We start from the raw sequence: 21,904 nt of genomic DNA, 5'->3' as shown, positions 1-21,904 counted from the left end.
TGCTAGTATATTGCTAGTACATACTAGTTTATGTTGTTGCTTTGTTGCCACAGACAAGCCATTCCTGTGCTGTTTATTTCTCAACTTTGTTCCGCTGCGCTGCAGCGAGGATTTGTGTTGTGGTATTTTCACCAGTGATTATTAAACCTTGGTTCCAACATTTCCAACTTCACCAAGGCTTTCAAGAGTGAAAGAAACGAACGTGGAGAGGAATTTACAAAACCAAGGATCTCAAGAGTGAAAGGAAATACAAGAAAACTTTACCGATCTAAGCAGATCGTGAACTGGCGAGTGTTAGCAGACAGCTAACAGCTGATTTACTGGGGAACAGTGAATTGAGCTGTCAGAGATCACTGGGACCAACGTGAGCAATATGGGGCGGAAAAAAAAACCTGACCATGTCCACAGAGAAGGTCAAGGACATAAAAAAGTCACTTGACTTCTTTTCGGAAGAAGTTTCTGCTGTCAGGATGCAGCAGAAAAACATCTTGGCACTGGTGGAAGACCAATTCCACTGAGTGCTGAGAAGGTCCAGCGGCTTGCCTACTTTGAAAGTTGGCCCGCAGACCTTGAGCAATATACAGGACTGTCTCAGAAAATTAGAATATTGTCATAAAGTTCTTTATTTTCTGTAATGCAATTAAAAAAACAAAAATGTCATACATTCTGGATTTACATATTACAAATCAACTGAAATATTGCAAGCCTTTTATTATTTTAATATTGCTGATTATGGCATACAGCTTAAGAAAACTCAAATATCCTATCTCAAAATATTAGAATATTTCCTCAGACTAAGTAAAAAACAAGATTTAAAACAGCAAAACAAAATCAAATATTTGAAAATGTCCATTAATGCACTCAGTACTTGTATGGGAACCCTTTTGCACGGATTACTGCAACCAATGCAGCGTGGCATGGAGGCAATCAGCCTGTGGCATTGCTGAGGTGTTATGGATGCCCAGGATGCTTCAATAGCGGCCTTTAGTTCATTTGCATTGTTGGGTCTGGAGTCTTTAAGCTTCTTCTTCACAATACATGTAGTGCTCTAAAATCTGTATTTACTCTGGACTTGATGAAACACAGTAGACCAACACCAGCAGCTGACATGGCTCCCCAAACCATTGCTGACTGTGGGAACTTCACACGGGATTTCAAGCAACTTGGATTTTGCTTCTCTCCAGCCTTTCTCCAGACTCTGGCGCCTTGACTTCCAAATGAAATACAAAACTTGCTTTCGTCTGAAAAGAGAGTACTTTGGACCACTCTGCAACTGTCCAGTGCTTCTTCTCCATAGCCCAAGTCAGACGCTTCTTCCGTTGTCTTGAGTTCAGAAGTGGCTTGACCATGGGAATACGGCTATTGTAGGCCATTTCCCGGACACGTCTGTGAACAGTGGCTTTTGATACCTGGACTCCAGCTTCAGTCCACTGTCTTTGAAGCTCCCCCAAATTCTGGAAGCGACTCTTCTTCACAATGCTGTTAAGGCTGCGGTCATCTCTCTTGGTTGTACAGCGTTTCCTGCCACATTCCCCCTGACAACAGACTTTCTGTGGATGTGCTTTGAAACTGCACTCTGTGAACAGCTTGCTCTTTGAGAAATTTCTTTTTGTGTCTTACCCTCCTGATGGAGGGTGTCAATGATGGTCCTCTGGACAGCAGTCAGATCAGCAGTCTCCCCCATACTTGTGATTTAGTTTACCGAACCAAGCTGAGTGTTTTTCAAGGCTCAGGAAACCCTTGCAGGTGTTTCGAGTTAATTAGACCATTCAAGTGATTAGTTGAATACCCTACTAGTATACTTTTTCCATGATCTTCTAATATTTTAAGATTGGATATTTGAGTTTTCTTAAGCTGTATGCCATAATCAGCAGTCTTAAAATAATAAAAGGCTTGCGATATTTCAGTTGATTTGTAATGAATCCAGAATGTATGACATTTTTGGTTTTTTAATTGCATTACAGAAAATAAAGAACTTCATCACAATATTCTAATTTTCTGAGACAGTCCTGTAAAAGAATAAATGAAATTGTCATCACTGGAATAGCGATTGAACCAATATCTTATGCAAGGGCAGTGACGGCAGGCAGCGATGGCTGTGAGCAAGATACAAGCTCAGCCGAGCAACAGGTAGCTGCATTTCTGCAAACAAAAGGAATAACTACGGACACCAACCAGGTTGAAGCCTGGCATCCACTGCTCAGACGAAACAGTAACGACAAGCCAATTTGTCAACAGGAAGCACAAAATTGCACTTCTAATACAGGGTAAGTTGCTCAAAGGCACAGACATCTACATAAATGAACATTTGACAAAGACCATCACGGACATTGCAAAGAAAGCATGTCACCTGAGAAGAATGAATAAAATACAGTACATGGACCAGAAATTGCAAGATATACATTAAGCTTAATGGAGTACCAGAAAAGGCCAAGATACTGATGGTGAGGAATATTGAGGAACTGGAAAAGCTTGAATAAGTATCATCAATAGAAAATCAACTACCGTAATTTCCGGACTATAAGTCGCGGTTTTTTTCATAGTTTGGGTGGGGGGGCGACTTATACTCAGGAGCGAGTTATATATGTTTTTTTTCACAAATTTTTACTTGATCATTAAGACATCACTTACTTACAAGTATAGTTGACAAACTTCCCATGTTATTTTTAGTATAGTTGATCACTTCACATGGTTTTATATCTTTATCTTGAACATATTCAAAACATAAAAAATAGAGAAAACATCAAATAAAGCAATTAACACTTTAAAGCACCATATCCAAGTCCACTGTCTGCTGTATGTACACTTGCTCCATTTTTGCTCCTCTTATATTTATTATTATTATTTATTATTATTTGTTTATTTGTCATTTATTCAACACACTTATTTATTCATTGTTTGTGCCTTCTTGTTTTTTTTTTTGTGTTGCTTGTATGCATATGTGTACTATCTCACCGAGGGATAGTGGAAACGTAATTTCAATCTCTTTGTGTGTCTTAGTATATAATCGACAATAAAGCAGACTTTGACTTTGATAAAACAACCAAAAAAATATATATTTTCAGACCAAACTGGATGAGGGGGCTCTAAATTTCACCGTTGGCCGTGACTCATCAACTGGGTGGGCTTAAGAAAAATGGCACCAAAAAGAAACTCATATTTTGCAGGTTACAAACTTCAAATTGTAAAATATGCAGCTGAAAACAGTAATCGAGCAGCAGAAAGAAAGTTTGGAGAACCGTGATGTACCAATGGATTACTATTTCAAGTGACGTTAGTAGCGCGGCGGTTGTTTACATACAAATGTGCCCACATAAGGGCTACCGGCATCATTAGCGGTGATCATCTCTAAGTGACACGGCGGACAAAGAGTTTGAAGGAATTAAGGATTTGGAGTGACATAGAAGGTGTGAAAAACTATTATGGCTTTTACGCACGCCCGGTCCTACTCTACTGAGTCGGGGGCCGGCGTTCGGCCGAGTGGCTGTCCGCGAACGGTGCGCGGGGCTCGGACATGGCCATTACGCATGCCCGGTCTGTCTGGAAGTCCACGCCGCCACACGTTTTTGTTTAATAAAGAGCCGTTTACCAAACGCACGTCTATCCTTGTACTTTGTTAACGCTACAATATAGTTATATCGTAGATCTGTGGAATAAAGACGAGGCTGACGTCAGGGCGCACGCGCGGTGATGTTGACAAAGGACGAGGAATTTGATCGATGGATTTAATGGATTTAAAGTGCACGGGTGGTTTGATAATATTATTAGCTTGTATTATAGTTATTTGAAATATAGTTTATCTTTCGTTATATGAGCCTGTGGAATATTTTGAAGTGCAAGCGCCCTCAGCCGTGTGCACCCATTGTTGACAAAGAACGATCGATGGATTTAATGAATTGGAGTGACACCGATGGTTTTATAAACATGTTATTCATGTAATAGTTGTCCTTAATCACTCTATATGTTACGTCAGGCCCGTTCTCAGCTCTTTGTTTGTGTTTGTCACGTTAGCATACCTATCGTTTAGCCTGTTGTTGCTATTTAATGAATTGGAGTGACACCGATGGTTTTATAAACATGTTATGCATGTAATAGTTGTCCTTAATCACTCTATATGTTACGTCAGGCCCGTTCTCAGCTCTTTGTTTGAGTTTGTCACGTTAGCATACCTATCGTTTAGCCTGTTGTTGCTATTTAATGAATTCGAGTGACACCGATGGGTTTATAAACATGTTATTCATGTAATAGTTGTCCTTAATCACTCTATATGTTACGTCAGGCCCGTTCTCAGCTCTTTGTTTGAGTTTTGTCACGTTAGCATACCTATCGTTTAGCCTGTTGTTGCTATTTAATGAATTGGAGTGACACCGATGGTTTTATAAACATGTTATTCATGTAAAAGTTGTCCTTAATCACTCTATATGTTACGTCAGGCCCGTTCTCAGCTCTTTGTTTGTGTTTGTCACGTTAGCATACCTATCGTTTAGCCTGTTGTTGCTATCGTTTAGCCTGTTGTTGCTCGGTCATGACTGTTTTTGGTGTGGGATTTTGTCGAATAAATTGCCCCCAAAATGCGACTTATACTCCGGAGCGACTTATATATGTTTTTTTCACTTTTTGGGGCATTTTATGGCTGGTGCGACTTATACTCCGGAGCGACTTATAGTCCGGAAAATATGGTAGATTGGACTTGGACTGAATGGAGGTAACAACACGAAACGCAAACATAATGCTCAGGGATACTACTCAACCTACATCAAGCAACAATGGACAAGTAATACAGTAGATACAGGAACATAAACAACTCCAAGTAACGTTTGATTACAGTGAAAGCAGCACTGTGGACATAGATCAGGGCGTCGACCCAGACAATAACTTCTCCTCCACCATAAACAACACATGCTATATTACTACAGCAATGATCAGTACAATAGGGACATCTTAACAAAGGATAAGATATCTATCATTCATTTCAAAAGGAGAAGTCTATATAAAAATTTTAGTAGCCTTAGGGATTATTTAAACACATTCAAACAACCATTTAATATAATTACTATTTCTGAGACCTGGATTACGAGTGAGACGGGAATGCATTTTGACATGGAAGGCTTTGAATTCATACATAACAGACAGAGTAAAGGTGGGGGTGGTGTTGCAATCTATGTTGATTTGAATATGAAATTCAAGATTGTAGAGGCTATGACACAGGTGGTGGACAACCTTCTTGAATGTCTCACAATACAGATTTGTGTTGAAAAGAATAAAGATATTATTATGAGCTGTCTATAGAGCTCCTGTTTCTAGCATTGACACGGTCACAGAATGGATAGAAAGTGTGATAATACAAAACGGCAACAAAAATATCTTTATTTGCAGGAATTATAACATTGATATATTAAATCCAAATAAGCAACAAAATATTGATGATTTTTTAAATTTAATGCATAGCCTGAGTCTCTTTCCTACAATCACTAGACCCACTAGAGCAGGGGTCACCAACCTTTCTTAAACCGAGAGCTACTTCCTGGGTGCTGATTAGGGCAAAGGGCTACCAGTTTGACACACACTTCTGAAATAGCCAATTTGCTCCATTTGGCTTTCACTATGTGTTATTATTGTCATTTCCAGTTCACATGTAAGTGTGATTTTAACAAGAATAGCAAAAGTACAGTCAAACATTGGTTTTTGACCACAATCCGTTCCAGAAGGCGGTTCGAGAAGCGAATCGGTCGAATTCCAAATCTATTTTTCCCATTGCAAATAATGGAAAATTTTTCAATCCGTTTCAAGAACAAAAAAAACAGCCTTTTTAAAGCATTTTTTCATTTGCGCATATTTGTCCGATCACGCAACTGCAGCGCACCGCTGAACGCGCAACCGTAGCGCGTCGCCCACCGCGCAACTGCACCGCGCTGGTCGCATTATTGTGACAGAGCCGTCGCTAAAATTTAGAAAATATTTTTAAAGTCCTGATGTGCTTTCCAGAATTTAAGTGGCCCTAAGTGCGCAGGGAGCTTAATTTTGTCCACTCGCGCAACTGCAGCGCACCGAGCGCTCACTGCCGCATTGCTTTAAGAGCGTCTTTGTGTTTTAGGATGGCTTTACTGCTCCCACTTGCTTTCTTTGGAGGCATGATTAGGGGTTAATACAATCCTCAAAGTAACGAAAATACAATAACGGAATCAGTCGGCATCCGGGCCGCGCGGTCGGGTTTTCTCTGATCCTCCCGGCTCATCTCGCGAGGTTCGACCTCCGAATTTTGTTCGACAACCGAAGCAAAAAAATCTTGAATTTTTTGTTCGAATTCCGATTTGTTCGAGAACCAGGACGTTCGAAAACCGAGGTTTGACTGTAAAGTAAATAGACGCAGCTCACTGACAAGTGCCGCTATTTGAGCTAATTTTAGAGCAGTCCTGCGGGCGACTCATGCGGTCCTCATGGGCGACCTGGTGCCCGCGGGCACCGTGTTGGTGACCCCTGCACTAGAGTAACATCAGAGTGCTACTCTGATAGATAACATTCACCAATATAATAGAAAACAGAACAACAAGCGGGTTATTAATTACTGATATTACTGATCACCTTCCAGTATTCACAGTATATGACAATAATTTTAAAATTGAAATAGGGGAGTATAAACAACAAAGAAAAATTAGGCCAGGCGAGACAATTGCTACTCTAAAACATGAATTAATGGAGCACAACTGGAACACAATATATAAAGAAAAAGATGTAAACAATGCATACAATAAATTAATGACGATATTCACTTCATTATATAATAAGCATCGTCCGATCAAGCAATATAATAATAATTTAAAAAAAAAAAACTAAATATAAGAACAGTCTATGGTTGACTAAAAATTATAATACGGAAGAGGTGGCAAACAGTTTGGATCAGTTCTTTGTAAATGCTGGGCCTGAAATAGCAATAAATAACAAATCCAGCACTGAATGTAGAAAACAGATAAATTAATAGAAAGGAATCCCCACTCAATGTTTTTGAAGGCAGTCGAGGAAAATGAAATTATTAACATTGTAAAACAATGCAAAAACAAAACATCTACTGACTGCAATAGGATTGATATGATGTTAGTTAAGCAAATCATTGAGGGGATTTCAAAGCCACTTATGTACATCTGTAATTTGTCATTTCTAAGTGGTACATTCCCAAAGGAGATGAAAATTGTTAAGGTTGTTACGCTTATAAAACTGGGAACAAACACAACTTTACAAACTACAGACCTATCTCAATATTGCCACAACTCTCAAAAATATTGGAAAAGCTGTTTAACAGTAGAATGAATGGATTTTTGGAAAAACATAAATTATTTGCAGAGAACCGATATGGCTTGAGGGTTAACAGCACAGGCATAAATGGAATCAATCAAGGAAATCACAGATGCAATAAACAACAAAAGTCATGCAATAGGAGTATTCATTGACCTCAAAAAAGCTTTTGACACAATTAATCATAACATACTATTCAATAAACTAGAAAAAAATGGGAACAGGAGATTAGTATTGGACTAAATAAAGAATTATCTGAGAGAACGGCAACAGTTTGTAAAGTTGGGTAATCACTGCTCTGGATATTTGGACATAGCTTGTGATGTCCCGAAAGGGTCAGTATTAGGCCCTAAATTGTTTATTTTGTATAGAAACGATATGTGCAAAGTCTCTAAAGAACTAAAACTCGTCAATTTTGCAGATGACACCAATATCTTTTGGTCAGGTCGTAACATCCAACTCGTGGAATCAGTGTTAAATGAGGAAATGAAAAAAATAAAAATATGGTTTGACTGGAACAAATTGTCATTAAATGTACGTATGTAAGACCAAGTTTATGTTATTTGGGAAAGGCACAGCGAACATAAAGGTACGAATAGAAATAGATGGGACTGAAATTGAAAGGGTGCAGGAAAACTAATTTCTTGGGGTTATAATAGATGACAGGCTGAGTTGGAAGCCACATATCAAACATGTACAGTCCAAAATTTCCAGAAGCATTGCAGTCATATACAAAGCAAAAGAATTACTGGATTATCATTCACTTCGGACACTTGTCTTGCCCTATTTGCATTACTGTGCTGAGGTTAGGGGGAATACTTACAAAACTTCACTACAGCCACTTATCATCATGCAGAAAACAGCAATAAGGACTATTGATCAAGTCAACTACTTGGAACACAATGAAGTGTAATTTGGAATTCTCTCTCTATTCCTGTAGGTGGCCTTAGAATGTCCACCTGGCGTCAGTGATACGATTCTATTCTATATTTGCTGGTCAGGAAGAATTCAGTTTCAGCAATGTGTGCAATCCTATAATAAGGTAAAGTGGCTGTTGTCGTCCATCACCAACAGCGCTGGTCAAGATCTCCTTTTTAGGACTGAAGTAAGTTTAGATTGAAAACCGCAGCTGGTACACAAAGCCATGACATCAGCTCCTTGCCAGGTATAAAAGATACGGGCCTGACAGGGGTTGGGGGGCTTTTTTACATCCATGCCTTGGGCCAGTCAACTTTTTGGAAAGACTTCACTCTGACATCGGTTGAATAAAATCTTTTCCCAATCAGCCGTGGGTCTCTGAAGTGCTCATTCGTCGGGAAACAGCCACCGATCACCGAGTGTTTTTTGGAGACCAGCGAAGCAGCAAAAACCATATACCACAACACCAATCCACTTTTCATACAATCCAAATTATTGAAATTCACTGACATAGTATCTTATCAAACAGCAATCATCATGTATAGGGCAAAAGCAAAACAACTACCAGAACATATCCAGAACTTATTCAGGAATCGGGAGGGAGGTTATAAGTTAAGGGGGAATCACAACTTCCAAATCTTAAACATAAGAACAACCTTAAAAAGTTTCTGTATAACTATAAACGGGGTCAAACTATGGAGCAGTCTAAGTGAGGAACTCAAGCAAAGACAAAAAATCCCAAATGGCTACACAAAAGCAAAAATGAAACAGAAAAATAAGTTGAAAGTGTGTCTATTTGTGTTCTGTTGTAGATTTATATGTTGAATCATTAGTTAATGGATAAAGTGAGAAAGCGTTAGTTACGCGGCACGTGAGCGTCGCTTGACTTTAACGGGATTGGCGTCATAAAGAGATTCCTTCAGAATTAATTCACTAAAGGTGGTTAGCAACTGGGACGAGTCTCCTCACCCCCAGCTTATTTAACCCTTTAATGGAAAGCCGGTCGCATAAATATAATAAGTGCAGATTTGACATGTGGCACCCAACGTTGTTTTGGGGAGTTGCGATGTAAGTTTGATATCAGATTTCACTCATTACTTCAAAAGAACCTGTGTGGAGTTTTTTGTTTTTTTCTGAAAGCTGTTAGGATTCCACTCACTGATTGATATGTCAGATGGCCTTGAGTTGGCATGAAAACAGTCTCTTTAAGGAATAGAGTTTCCTAGAAAAGAACCTTTTGTACCATAGAAGGACTAGAACTGTTTTGTGTCATCGTAACGGTGGGCTGTACCCCTTACATTAAAGCTTTCAAGTATGGTTGATGATCAGTTTCGTGTGAACTGGTTCATTTGTGCAGAACTGAGAGTAATATTTTTGGTTATGTGGAAAACACAAGAGAGATTGCTTTCGCTAGAGGGGTTGGTAATTGGGCATGTATCTTGCGTGGCGATCCTGAAGAGAGTGCGCGGCTATTTGACGGCGAGACTATGGCAGACGTCTTGGATTTTATTTCTAAACCAGAGCCAAGGAAGAAATGACCATCTCTAAGCCCCGGAAGGAGGGATTCTTTAATTTTTTTTCCGAGGACTGCGGTTGGTGAAAACTTTCACCAGTGGATGACAAATTGCTGTTTTTTTGAGGACTGCAGTTGATGAAAACATTCATCAGTGGATTATAAATTGCTGTCCATGAGGATGACGGTTTGTCAAAACAATTCTTCTACGACTTTTGTGGTTCGTGGCTATTAACAGCTGGGGGCCCTCCGCGAGCCGCCAGTGCCTCTTGGCCACAATAGCCTGTGGACTGCAGTTTGCCGTGGAACACGCTCTCATCAAAGTATCCTTGCAGTGAAGACATTGCAACGCAAGAAGTGCATCCCGCCATTGAGGACATCAACTAGCGAGGCGTGGGTCCTCAAGTTTGTGTTCTTGTGTGAGTAGAGTCGACGCGAAATGTGCCGTCGAGTAACTAGGAAGCTGGCATCCCAGCCCCAAAGTACAAGGGGGGGGGCTTTGGAAATGAACAGCTTCGACCTACAACTAAGTGTTCTGCCATTCAGAAGACCAGTTTGTGTAATACTTTTTGGAGACGGCTTGTGAAGCTGTCCTCCAGAATTTGCTGAATACGTTGTAAAGCTAGCGTGGAAGCGGCGCATTGTTGTAGCGTGTGTGCGCTTTTTGAGGAAGGAAAAATGGAGAATGAAAACAAGAAAAAGGAAAAAGAGGAAGAGCAGAGCAGGCCGTTTGCCTGGTGGGGACTGAGTGTGCTCGAGGAGGATATTAAAGGGACAGTCTGTTTCCCAGGGACTGTTTGAAGCGGGGAGAGGACGACGTTTGCGCTGCGTTGCTTGTGTGTGTGTATGTTGTCTGTCGGTGTTATGTGTTGAAAGACTAAATTTACTATAATGGTGCGCTAAAGGATTTGCTAGACTGTAGTCTGGTTTGCACCTCAAATGAAAAGAAAAAAAAACGGGGGGATTAGTTGTTGACAGAAACTGGTCTACACTGGTTTAGGGTCTAGCCCTAATAAAAAAAAAATAGAGACAGAGAGCATTCTGTCTGACATTGAACGAAGCAAGATTATAAAATAAAGACATTTCAGTCCTTAAGTCAGGAGAACTAGTTGATTGGCTGTGTCAAGACTATACAAGTATTTGCACAGGAGAATAGGAGAGATTGAGTTATATAAAGTTAAGAGACAACAAGAATTTTGATTAATCTACTGGCAGTTATTTTGTTGATCTTTTTGGAGTAGTGAGTGGGTTATTAGAATCCTTGAGAGAGGAAAAACAGGAAGCAGCTGTCTCAAAAAAGGGAACTTTTAGCAGTCTTGAGTGAGACATTTGAGGTCAGCTGAACATTTTTGAGGGTTTTTTTTTGTCTTCAAAATTTCAAACATTTTTGCTGTGAATAAGCAGGAGATTATTGGAAAGTGAAAGTCGCTCCTGCAGTGCTGGAAAGACTGTTGGAGGTTGTGAAGAAACACGCAGCGTGAGAGTCATAACCGACAGCTGTTATGGTGAGGAAGCCTTCAAAGACGTTCTGGCCATTTGGGAAGAACATGGCTACTGGGGTGTGAAAGGAAGACCGGATGGGCCCGCTGGTAAAGAAACGAAGTTCATTGATACGTCAGAGAGAGAAGAATCATGGTTGTTGGAGCAGAAAACTGGAACAAGACCCCTTGCGTAAAGTGGTCCCAGATGTGTCCGTGAAGCAAGTAGTGTCGGACGTACAGTTAGCGCAAGGCCACAAGAGCCCCTTGCCTACACGGAAGGAGTTGGAGTAGCTGGAGCTCTGGATTTCCAAGAGTGCAATTTGTGCTGCCTTACGTGAACTGTAACAGGTACAGCACAGGTCACAGAGGACAGCAAACAGACGGATTGACTTTCAAGCACTGTGCCATGGGGGCCAGTATGTCGCTGGACCCATGCGAGTCAATGGCGCAAGAGGTGAGTAGTACTTAGTGTCCTTGTGGACTCTTTGTCAAGACTTGAAGGGCTGAAAGCTGTGAGAAGAGCCGATGCCAACAGTAATCGTGAGCGTGATCAAGACGCTAGAAGAAAAGAATCCAGAGGGTGAGCAGTTGAAACCATTACCAGCTGACCCGATTTGAGCTAAGCAGTAACAAAAAGAACCAGATCGCAGCTGACAACTTAGCTGTCCCCGCCTTGGTGTGTTTTGCCGTATGCAAAGGTGCGGTTATCATACGAAGAACACAGAATGGAAAAATGGCTGGGTGGGCCCTGGAACTGCTGAGAAGAGCCACACGGGGTTGTCCCCCTAGGCGTGACTCTTTTTATTGTAACAGGGACGACGAAACATCGTCGTCAAGTGGAAAGAGTTTAAAGTGAAGACCCAGGCCTCTAGGAGGAAGACGACGTCGATGCTTCGGAGACCCGACACATGGACTGACTTTTTGACGACTCCTGGAGCCTCTTCGGCCCCGGGTCTCCAGATGTTATACAAGACAAATAGGGAACAAGTGAGTGAGTATGCGCACTGTCCCAGCTATGTTGAGATGACGGGGTAACTCCCCAGCATCGGTGATGTAGAAGGGTGCGAATCTAGAAGTGCAAATTTAGTAATTTTAACGCACCGGCCAACATAGCTAATCTAACATTATAATTGATTTGCAAGTGTGAGTTTGAGGATAAATTCGTTAGAAAAAATTTGATACTCTTGGAGGGGGAGGGTCAAGCACAATGGTACAGCAATGCCTAGTGTGTCCCGTTACCCAAGACCAAAAGCAGCGGTTACTGAGAAGAGAAAGCAAAAACCAGAAAGAGAAGTACCGGAGGAGTTTGCATCCCCGGCCCAAACTTCCTCCCTTTTAAATTGTAAACGTCTCCTTAACAGGGCTCCAAAAAGCCTGTCTAGGAGGGCGTTAGAGAATGTCGAAGTGTATTTGATAGAATAAGTCCTGATTCTATAATGTTGAAACAGTTTGTAATGCCAACTTCCTCCTTTTTGAATTGTAAACGTCTCCTAAACAGGGCTCCGAAAAGCCTGTCTAGGAGGACGTTATTCAGAGAGTGTCAAAGTGTAATGTTGAAAGGTTTTGTAATCGCAACTTCCATTTTATTTTTGTGTTATTACTTTGGAAGCGAATGTGAGCGATAAACACCTGCCGGCCAGTCCCTCTGCTCTGTGGAGGAATTGACCGTTCTATGTTCTAAACGTGTGTGTCTATGTGTTTCCAACAAGTAGGTGTTTTGAATGCACCCAGGTGCGTTCTTAATAGATTGAATCTGTCAAAATTCTCCTGGACCGTTGGAATGGTGGTTGTGGGGAGCTGTGACTTTCCCACATCCCCGCCGGCCTTACATGGCTTGCCCCTGATGTCAAGCGAGGAGAGCAGTTGGAGAGCCTTAGATGGGGTGGCTACTCTGACCTGATGACTTCAGATACGCAACTCGAGACGTCCCATGCCCCACCAAGACCATGGAATGTCCTCGTTTTGAGACAGGGTGATACCCTGTCGCACCATCTGGCCTCTGGTTCACATGGCTTGGCGCCACATGGATGGATCACGATGCTTCACGTCCCACTGCCGGTGTGGCCGGTGTGTGGCTGTTGGCCTGGCTCGTCATCCTGTGTCCGAAGACTTCTACACCTGAGTAGAGGGACCCGATGCTGCTCCTGTCGTGGCTGTGCGACCCTCCCCTCGGCACGGAGGACTTTGCCTTGGACATTGGTCCGGTGATGGCGTCTTCTTCAAGCCATCGCTGAGGGGGCCGTCAATGACAACGTCAACGTCAATGACAACGACAATGTCAACGTCAACGACAACATCGATGGCAACGTCAGCAATGTCAACGGTAACGTCGATGACAACGTCGGCAATAATGGTAACGGCAGCAACGACGACATCAGCGTCCGTCACGGCGGCGTGTTCATTCGGGACCGTGTGGAGCGCTTGCTTCGGACCCTGGAGTGACTTGCGGGAAAGGGCTGTTTCAGCCCGCCCGACAGACTGCTCCCAGATTCCTCTACCAGGGAAGTTGTGGACATTTTTTGACCCTGAGGACGACTTGCCAGTGTGGCTCCCAATTGTGGTGGAGGGCAAGGCAGTTCTGTTGCCTGTCCAAAAATTCGAGGAGGGGGTGTCAAGTGGCATGTGTTAGAGATTCGCTCACTCCAACTTTGCAAGAACCACACGGGAGACAAGTAAGTCCTTTTCGACACCTGCAGGTGGAGAGTCCATTCGTCGCTGTGCGTACAGCGATGTTCGAATGTAGGTCTGACTCTCGGCTCCTGCAAGAGCATTTTTATTAAGAGAAACAGGGTGGGGGTAAGAGTGGACTGAATAGAGAAAGCCCTTGACCTCTAGTCAAAACATAGCAAGGGGTGTTTTACGACTTTGTGTAGGATGGGACAAGGTAGGTTATTTATCACAGGTTGCATTCCAACATAGCATAAAACTAATCTAGCTAGGTTATTTATTACAGGTTGCATTCCAACATAAAGATAACCTGGAAAACCCTGACAGCATGGTGGTACAAGAAGGTGTATAATTGGTTAACGAATTTGGCCCAGGCACATTGGCTATCCTAAAGCATGTACTAGTTCCAAAATTTCACCAGGAGATGGTGTTAAATCTTGACAAAGGGATGGAAACTAACAAATCTAATAAATTAAATTGTTAGCAATTGGGAGGACACGACCTGTTCAAACACGTTAGTGATGTGCATTCCAGTTCTTTTAGGTGAACTGAATCTTTAGAATCAGTTCACTCAAAAGATTCGTTCAAACGAATCGTTCAACGAATCGAACCGTTTTCCCTTGGTCTGTCTGGAGGCTCACGGTCAGATTTTAACCTTGTCCAAGGGGTCTTCATGTCAGTCGGTCTGTCTGTTTGCTGGCCGTGAGTCTCTCCCGTCTGTGTCGTCGGTTCCCCACCTGCGTCCCTTCCAACTCCCTTTCCCTTCAATAAATCCTGGTTCAAGCTGCATTTGGTTGCCCTGGCTCAACTCACTCCTAACAATAACAACGTAAAACACATATACATATTGTCATATAAAGCAGTTGACCAAATGTCATTTTTATGTTTTGATTGGTGAATATAAAAACAAGGAATAAAACACCAGACAAGTTATAACATAAATGTTTATTAAAATAATAATAATAATAATAAAAGTACATCTCAAACCAGCAATCTAATGTGAAACTGCAGTCGATATATTGGATGACAATATTTAGGCATATATATGCATACACGTTATTTAAAGCCTCCTATAAGTAAATCGTAGATCTGCATTCTGGCTTACATAGTTACACGCTAGGAGACGCAACATGTTCACTGACTGATCCGTTGATGCACGGGAAGGCATTGACTCGTTCGCGAACGAGAAAGTCAGGATTCGTTCCCTCACTGATCCGTTCTCACGATGAACTGGAAATGCAAATCACTCACTCACTGATTCGTTCACTCAGATTCGTTCATTGGTGAACGGTAAATGCAATTCACGCCTCGTTCAAGAACGGGAAGTTACGTCACTGACTCGTAAAGTCCCTCCTCCATCTAACGCTCGCGGGCGCTGCTGATTGGTCGTTTATGAAGATTCACGAGTGAGTGACAGACAGCATTGCTGCTATGCCAGCCGACACACGTTATGCCAACATTGTTTTAATTTTGTATTCGTTGGCTTGTAGTTGATGGTGTTAATATACCGAATGTGTTTGTATTTGAGTAAAAGGTTGAAAAAAAAACGTTATGCAGACATTTGTTATTTTGGGGGGCACCAACTCATATAACCACGTAAAACACATATACATATTGTCATATAAAGCAGTTAACCAAATGTCTGATTTTTATGTTTTGATTGGCGAATATAAAAACAAGGAATAAAACACCAGACAAGTTATAACATAAATGTTTATAATAATAATAATAATAATAATAATAATAATAATAATAATAATAATAAAAGTACTTCTCAAACCAGCAATCTAATGTGAAACTGCAGTCGATATATTGGATAACAATATATGCATACACATTATTTAAAACCTACTATAAGTGAATCGTACATCAACATTCTGGCTTACATAGTTCACGCTAGGAGACGCAACACGTTCACTGACTTATCCGTTGATGCACGGGAAGGCAGTTCACCCATTGACTCGTTCGCGAACGGGAAAATCAGGATTCGTTCCCTCACTGATCCGTTCTCGCGATGAACTGGAAATGGGAATCACTCATTCACTGATTCGTTCAGTCACAGATTCGTTCGGTGGCGAACGGGATATAGCAATTCACAACTCGTTCGTGAACGGGAAGTTACGTCATTTTCTTCTTCGTTTTGTTTTACGGCGAGTTGGCACCAGCTTCAATGGGCATTACCGACACCTACTGTTGAAGTCATATGATCTGAAAAAAGAACGAATCACTTTAGGAAATGATTCGTTCTTTTGAACGAATCGTTCACTTACGAGCCAACACTAAAACACGTAACAACACACAACTTTGAATATGATTTTGCTATGCCATAATTTTAATCTGTAACAGCTTGAGCAATATCAATATATACGTATGTCAACGTTAGAAGAACCCATTATTATGACTAAGTATGATTGTGTTAAGTTGTGTTTAACCTGGTGATCCTGAAAGGGGGATCCTTCCATCTGTGGTCCCTTCTCAAGGTTTCTCATTTTCCCCTGGCAGGGTTTTTTTGAGTTTTTCCTTGCCCTTTTGCGAGCTTATGATCAGGGGATGCTTTGAGAATAATTGTCAATTTTTGGCTATGTGAAGCCCTTTGAGACTCTTTGTGATTCAGGGCTATACAAATAAACTTGACTTGACTTGACTTGATCATTACTCGACAAGATATGTGTTATTAATGTTGCAATGTTTTATCCAACCTGTATTTAACATTGTTGTTCCATCTATACATGAGTTGAGAGAAGACATCAAGGGTTAATAATGATATTAAGTGGTTGTCAAGTGTTTTACTTCTTCCCGCACTTGAAGGGTTGTACCAAACTGAACCTTGAACTGGATTCCACTCAATAACCAGACTGTTTTTCCAATTTTTCCCATTTATTTTCTTCGCCCGTGATTTTCTTACAACTTGTCAATCATTTGTTGTAGGGGTGGTCTCAGACGTACTTAGCAGTTAGTAAGTTAGGTGAAAAACCTGAAAGAAAATGTGGTATATGGTTTTAGTTGCTTCGCTGGTCTCCAAAAAACACTCGGTGGTCGGTGGCTGTTTCCAGACAAATAAGCACTTCAGGGACCACGGCTGATTGGGAAAGGATTTTATTCAACCGATGTCAAAGTGAAGTCTTTCCAAAAAGTTGAGTGGCCCAAGACATGGATGTAAAAAAGCCCTCCCCCCCAAAAGAGGGAGCGAGCGAGCCCGCGCTAGAGCGTGCCCCCGCTGGAATGAGAGACCCCTGGCACCCGCTAGAGCGACCCCCCTCTTGTCAGGCCCGTAGCTTTTATACCTGACAAGAAGCTGATGTCACGGCTTTGGGTAACAGCTGTAGTTTTCAATCTACTAGTTTACTTCAGTCCTAAAAAGGAGATCTTGACCAGCGCTGTTGGTGATGGACGACAACAGCCACTTTACCTTATTATAGGATTGCACACATTGCTGAAACTGAATTCTCCCTGGTCACGGACAACTGGCCCTTCTATCTTCTACTAAGTACTTGTACACTACTGAAACTAAAGCTTCTCTGTACAGCAAATATAGTTTGATAGTCTTACTGCTACTATTGGATCATCTAATGCAACATACAGATACGCCTAAAGTTCAAAATTCACTTCAACAACACAAACAAATTCCAACAGTTACCATTTTGCATATTATTTGTAAAATCAGATACACAGAAAATATCTATGGAAAGTTTTGACTTAAAATACTTATAGAAAAGTAGATGTTACTGCTATTATGTTTTAGCAGTAAATACTTTCAGTACATTACAATCATGTGACAAATACAAGAAAAGATGTGTTTTTAATTGTCGCCACTTTATGATTGCGCACAAAGTGTCCATGTATCAAACGCACATTCTCTTCCCCCCGTCTCAATCCCCAGTCAGCGCAGCAAGTCATTTGTATTGGCAACAAGGAGGATTTGTGAGTTTACCGGCTGTCTGTTCAGATCTTTTGTTTCTCTTTGGTACTTTTCTGTATTTGCTTTGTATTCCCATGCTGCTGGAGGTGATGTTTTTTGCCCATTAGGTTTTTCCTTCTGGCGTCCTTGATTACATTCAGGTGCACACGCTCCGATAGCCTCGATTGATGCAGGTGAGTAGCGTGCGCGTGCTCAGTCAGCTGCCGTTCGCTGCGACACCTCCCACTCAAGCTTTCCGTCCTTGGTCAGAAAGGTTGCAAAACTGAAAGGCGAACACTAGGAGCACTGTTCCTTCACAGGCCTGCAACTATAAGCCGCCTAACATCTCTGTGCAGTATCACACCGTTGTGTGCCTTTTTCCAGTCACCAGAAGCTGAAGGGTGGACCGCTGGTTGCTGAGGGTGAACTGAGACACAGGTGCCAGGGGTGACAAGAACTTCGACATCTCTGACAATGCCCTTTGGGTATGGAAATACTGTGATGACTCGGCCAAGTCTAAACTGCCCTCGCAAAGGCATTCTGATCACAAAGCCAAACGTCACCATCGGAGACATTTCTTTCTGTGGTGTGCCACTTGGACCTGATGAACAGGTTTGGGCCCGCAAGCTGGCACCATGCTTTCCAGAACTCGTTGACCTGGCTTTGGATCTCTTGGAGCCGCTTGTCAGGATAGTTCTGGAAGTCAAATGACTTGACGTCACCATTGTGAGATGCTCGGCCAAGGAGGAGTGAGTTTGGTGTCACATATTGAACGCCGTCCTCCTGGCTCTGGATTCTTGCATCAATAGGTCGATCGTTTGCCAGGTTAGCTGCCATTTGGAGGGCTGTGAGGAACTCGCTGAAAGTGAGGTTTGTCGACTTGCCCAAACTTTGAAGAGCTCTCTTGGCGACCCTTACGGCAGCCTCTGCAGCTCCATTTCGATGTGGTGAGTCGGCAGGGAGCACTTTCCATGTCCAGTTTGTCCCATTTTCCACAGCATACTCCTTCAGGCTGGCTGTGTCTTGGCTACTCAGGAAGCTGTACAGGTCCTCCAGCAGCGATTTTGCACCAACAAAGTTGGTTCCAGGGTCTGACCAGACTTTGGTAGGGTGACCTCCGATGGCAGTGAACCTTTGGTAGGCCATGAGGAAGCTCTCTAAAGACATGCTGTTGACAAGGTCAATGTGCAGGGCCCGGCTTGCCATGCAACAGAAGACGAACCCCCCCCCACCCCCCCCCCCCCGACCTTCATGGAGACTCTTCTTTTGACCTCATCTCTCACCAGGTAAGGTCCGAACAGATCAACAGACATGAATTGGAATGGTGCAGCAGGTCTTGATCTTTCGACTGGTAGGTCTCCCATCGCTTGTTGGCAGACTTGAGCTCTGGCTTTTTTGCAGTGGATGCACTGGTTGACGACTTGTTGAGCCAGCCTCCTGCCTTGCACAATCCAAGCCTTCTGACGCATTCTGAGCAGGGTCCAGCAACTCCTTCATGTCCTTCCTGGTGACTTTGGCATGCCAGTAGAGTCTCCAGCCAGGTGTTGAAGGGGATCAGTGGAACAGCCCGGCCGTCTTCACTGAAGTGCTGGATCATGCCACCGCACAGCAACAGCCCACTGGCTTCCTCCCTGTACACGACCAGCCGGTCTGTTGTGGTGCTGGTAAAGATGGCTCATTCTTGTGCTGCAAGGCAGTGGTCCTGGAAAGCGTCCTTTTTCTTGGCAACAGTGACTGTCCCAGCCAATGGGACTGCCTCCCACTTTGGTTTTCCCTGGGCTCTGCCATGGAGAAACTTCTTTGCTGTCCTCCAGACCAGTGTGACCGACTTTACCAGCTGCTGAACCGCTGGATTTTCATCAGGTTTGTGACTGCAGCCCCGGCAGAAGGCCTGTGCAGATCAGCGGAGCTTAAGGTTGGTTCCAGCTTGGGTTCCTTCTTTGGTATGAAGTCTCGGCTGGCAGCAGACGTGATGGCTTGGGTGAGTTGAGATGTCTACACTGGGTCATTACTTCTCTGTACTCTACAGCTGCTGTGCGCATGGAGCGTGCAAATTGAGTTCTGGAGCAATGGGCTGTGACTTTCACCTCTTCCAGGAGATCAGGATGAGAGCCACCGACTGTTTTCCCAAGGGGCCCATCCGACAGGACCAAGTCACCGACGGAGCGCACCTTCTGAGGGACGAGTTGGCCTTCCTTGTGGCTGATTAACAGCTGGATGTTAGTGGGGCGCACCAGTTCATGAACAGTTAACGTTTGTGTCAGAAGCTCTTCTCTCCCAAATTATTAAAACTAAAGCAACTAATCACGTAGTGAAAATGAAGTACGAGCGAGCAGGCAAGCTACAACTTAAGTCCAAGCTTGAAATCCATTGATAATGAAATGGACAAACTTTGCAGGACAAAACAACAACTCTTACTGAAAAACCTCGAAGACTCACCTCATATCCTTCTTAGTGTCTTTTTTTGATTTTGTCTTTTAGATTAAGCAACAGGCGTCAACTTGCCTCGAACTCCAAATTTCTGGGCCCAGTCGAATTGTTGAAATTTCTGCGGGGATGGCGTGATGTTGAAAAACAGGATCAGCGAGCACAAGCACCATCACGGCACCATCTTTTCAGCTTTTTGACGTCACAGATCCAGCATTGTCAGCCGTGTCCAGGAGGAACCAGAGAAGTTCCGTCACAGAGACTGTAAGAGACAAATCCAATGGGGCCTGATCTTATATTTGCCTGATCTTATATTTGCCTCTTTGGAAACGCAGTTGAACAAACAAATAATCCATTCTGAGAATGAATATTTATCATTATACCCAAAAGTAAGTGTTTTGGAGGGGAGGTCATTTACTCCATTTATCCTGCAAGCGACACTCCTTTGGTTTCCTACCCAGCGATAAGGCAATAGGTGACCAGGGTGGCTGAAAGTCCGGCATCTGCCTCACATCCTCCAATGTGAAACCTCCAGGTATAGGTTTGTAAGATTAACAATCAGCAAAACAGGTAAACCTATAATTGATCATTGATTGAAATTCGTGGACTGGATTCCCCATCATAATTTGTAATTTTATTAAGTGACAGGATTTGTGAAAGACAAAGGATGTCCTAATTATGGAAAATAAACATTGTCAATTACAAATTGAATAGAAAAAACAAGTGTTGTTTCACATTATCTGAAGTTAGAAAATAAAAATGGAAAACATAAAGTCTTTGGAAAATTGCAAGTATTGTTTGACATTGTTCATGTGATGTTTTTGATTTGATTTTACATCACGGCAATACATGATCGGGATATTTTGCCGTTCCCTGCGATTCCCGGATTGGAAGATGACTCAGAGGAGGATGATTTTGTATAATTAGTACGATTTAGGGTCCTCGACTCAGAGGAGGATGATTTTGTGTAATTAGTACGATTTAGGGTCCTCGATAACTGATGAGTATATACCGTATTGGCCCGAATATAAGACGACCCTGATTATAAGACAAACCCCTCTTTTCCAAGACTCAAGTTTGAAAAAAGACTTTTTGAACACCACATTTAATTGTTATTCAAGATTCAAGAGTTTTCATTCGCCGTGTTTGAGCGGGCCAAACAAGGAATTTGACTTCGGTAAATGACAGCCTCTGTTCAACATTTAGGTGACGAACAACACCACTCAGGACATGTGAAAAATGGCAGATATTCTCAAACATCCCTTGATCTTAAACTCCCAAGAGGGCAAGGAAAAACTCAAAACTCCAGCTAGGGGAAATGAGAAACCTTGAGAAGAGACCACAGATGGGAGGGTCCCTCTTCTAGGATGACCAGGCTGCAATGGATGCAGAGAGGACACAGTACAAACAGTGTAGACAATTCAAAAAAAGGTGTGGAGAGCAGGATGTTATTGCACAGTAATGACTCTGAGACTCTAAGAGTCAGAGCAACAGCCTGGGGGAAGAAGCTGTCTCTGTGTCTGTTGGTTTTAGTGTACAGAGATCGATAACACCGTCAGGAGGGGAGTAGTTTAAACAGACTGCAACCTGGGTGAGAAGGGTCTGTAGAGATGTTACTTGCACGTTTCCTGGTCCTGGACAGGTACAAGTCTTGGATAGATGGGAGGTTGATTCCAATTATCTTTTCTGCAGTCCTGATTGTCCGTTGCA

The 21,904-nt window shown here is 42.5% G+C and overlaps 1 protein-coding gene across 4 annotated transcripts; it reads left to right on the top strand.

Annotated features, from left to right (window-relative positions):
* Positions 1 to 4,434: 4,434 nt before the first annotated feature.
* Positions 4,435 to 21,743, top strand: LOC148398487 (uncharacterized). Of its 4 annotated transcripts, none has more exons than XM_088376744.1 (6): positions 4,435 to 18,252; positions 18,380 to 18,516; positions 18,593 to 19,415; positions 19,499 to 19,748; positions 19,864 to 19,986; positions 20,249 to 21,743. In XM_088376744.1, exons 3-5 carry the CDS (start codon positions 19,363 to 19,365, stop codon positions 19,975 to 19,977), a joined length of 417 nt encoding a protein of 138 aa, XP_088232870.1. In that variant the 5' UTR covers positions 4,435 to 18,252; positions 18,380 to 18,516; positions 18,593 to 19,362; the 3' UTR covers positions 19,978 to 19,986; positions 20,249 to 21,743. The 4 variants fall into 4 exon arrangements, with proteins under 4 accessions (XP_088232870.1, XP_088232872.1, XP_088232871.1 ...); XM_088376746.1 differs by having other exon boundaries at positions 18,380 to 18,714; positions 18,803 to 19,415; XM_088376745.1 differs by having other exon boundaries at positions 18,380 to 19,053; positions 19,123 to 19,415.
* Positions 21,744 to 21,904: the final 161 nt, after the last annotated feature.

The sequence above is a fragment of the Syngnathus floridae genome, chromosome 5 (genome assembly GCF_059516105.1).
Source record: "Syngnathus floridae isolate MCC-2025c chromosome 5, RoL_Sflo_1.0, whole genome shotgun sequence".
NCBI lineage: Eukaryota > Metazoa > Chordata > Actinopteri > Syngnathiformes > Syngnathidae > Syngnathus > Syngnathus floridae.
This window is presented reverse-complemented; position numbering and strand designations above follow the sequence as displayed.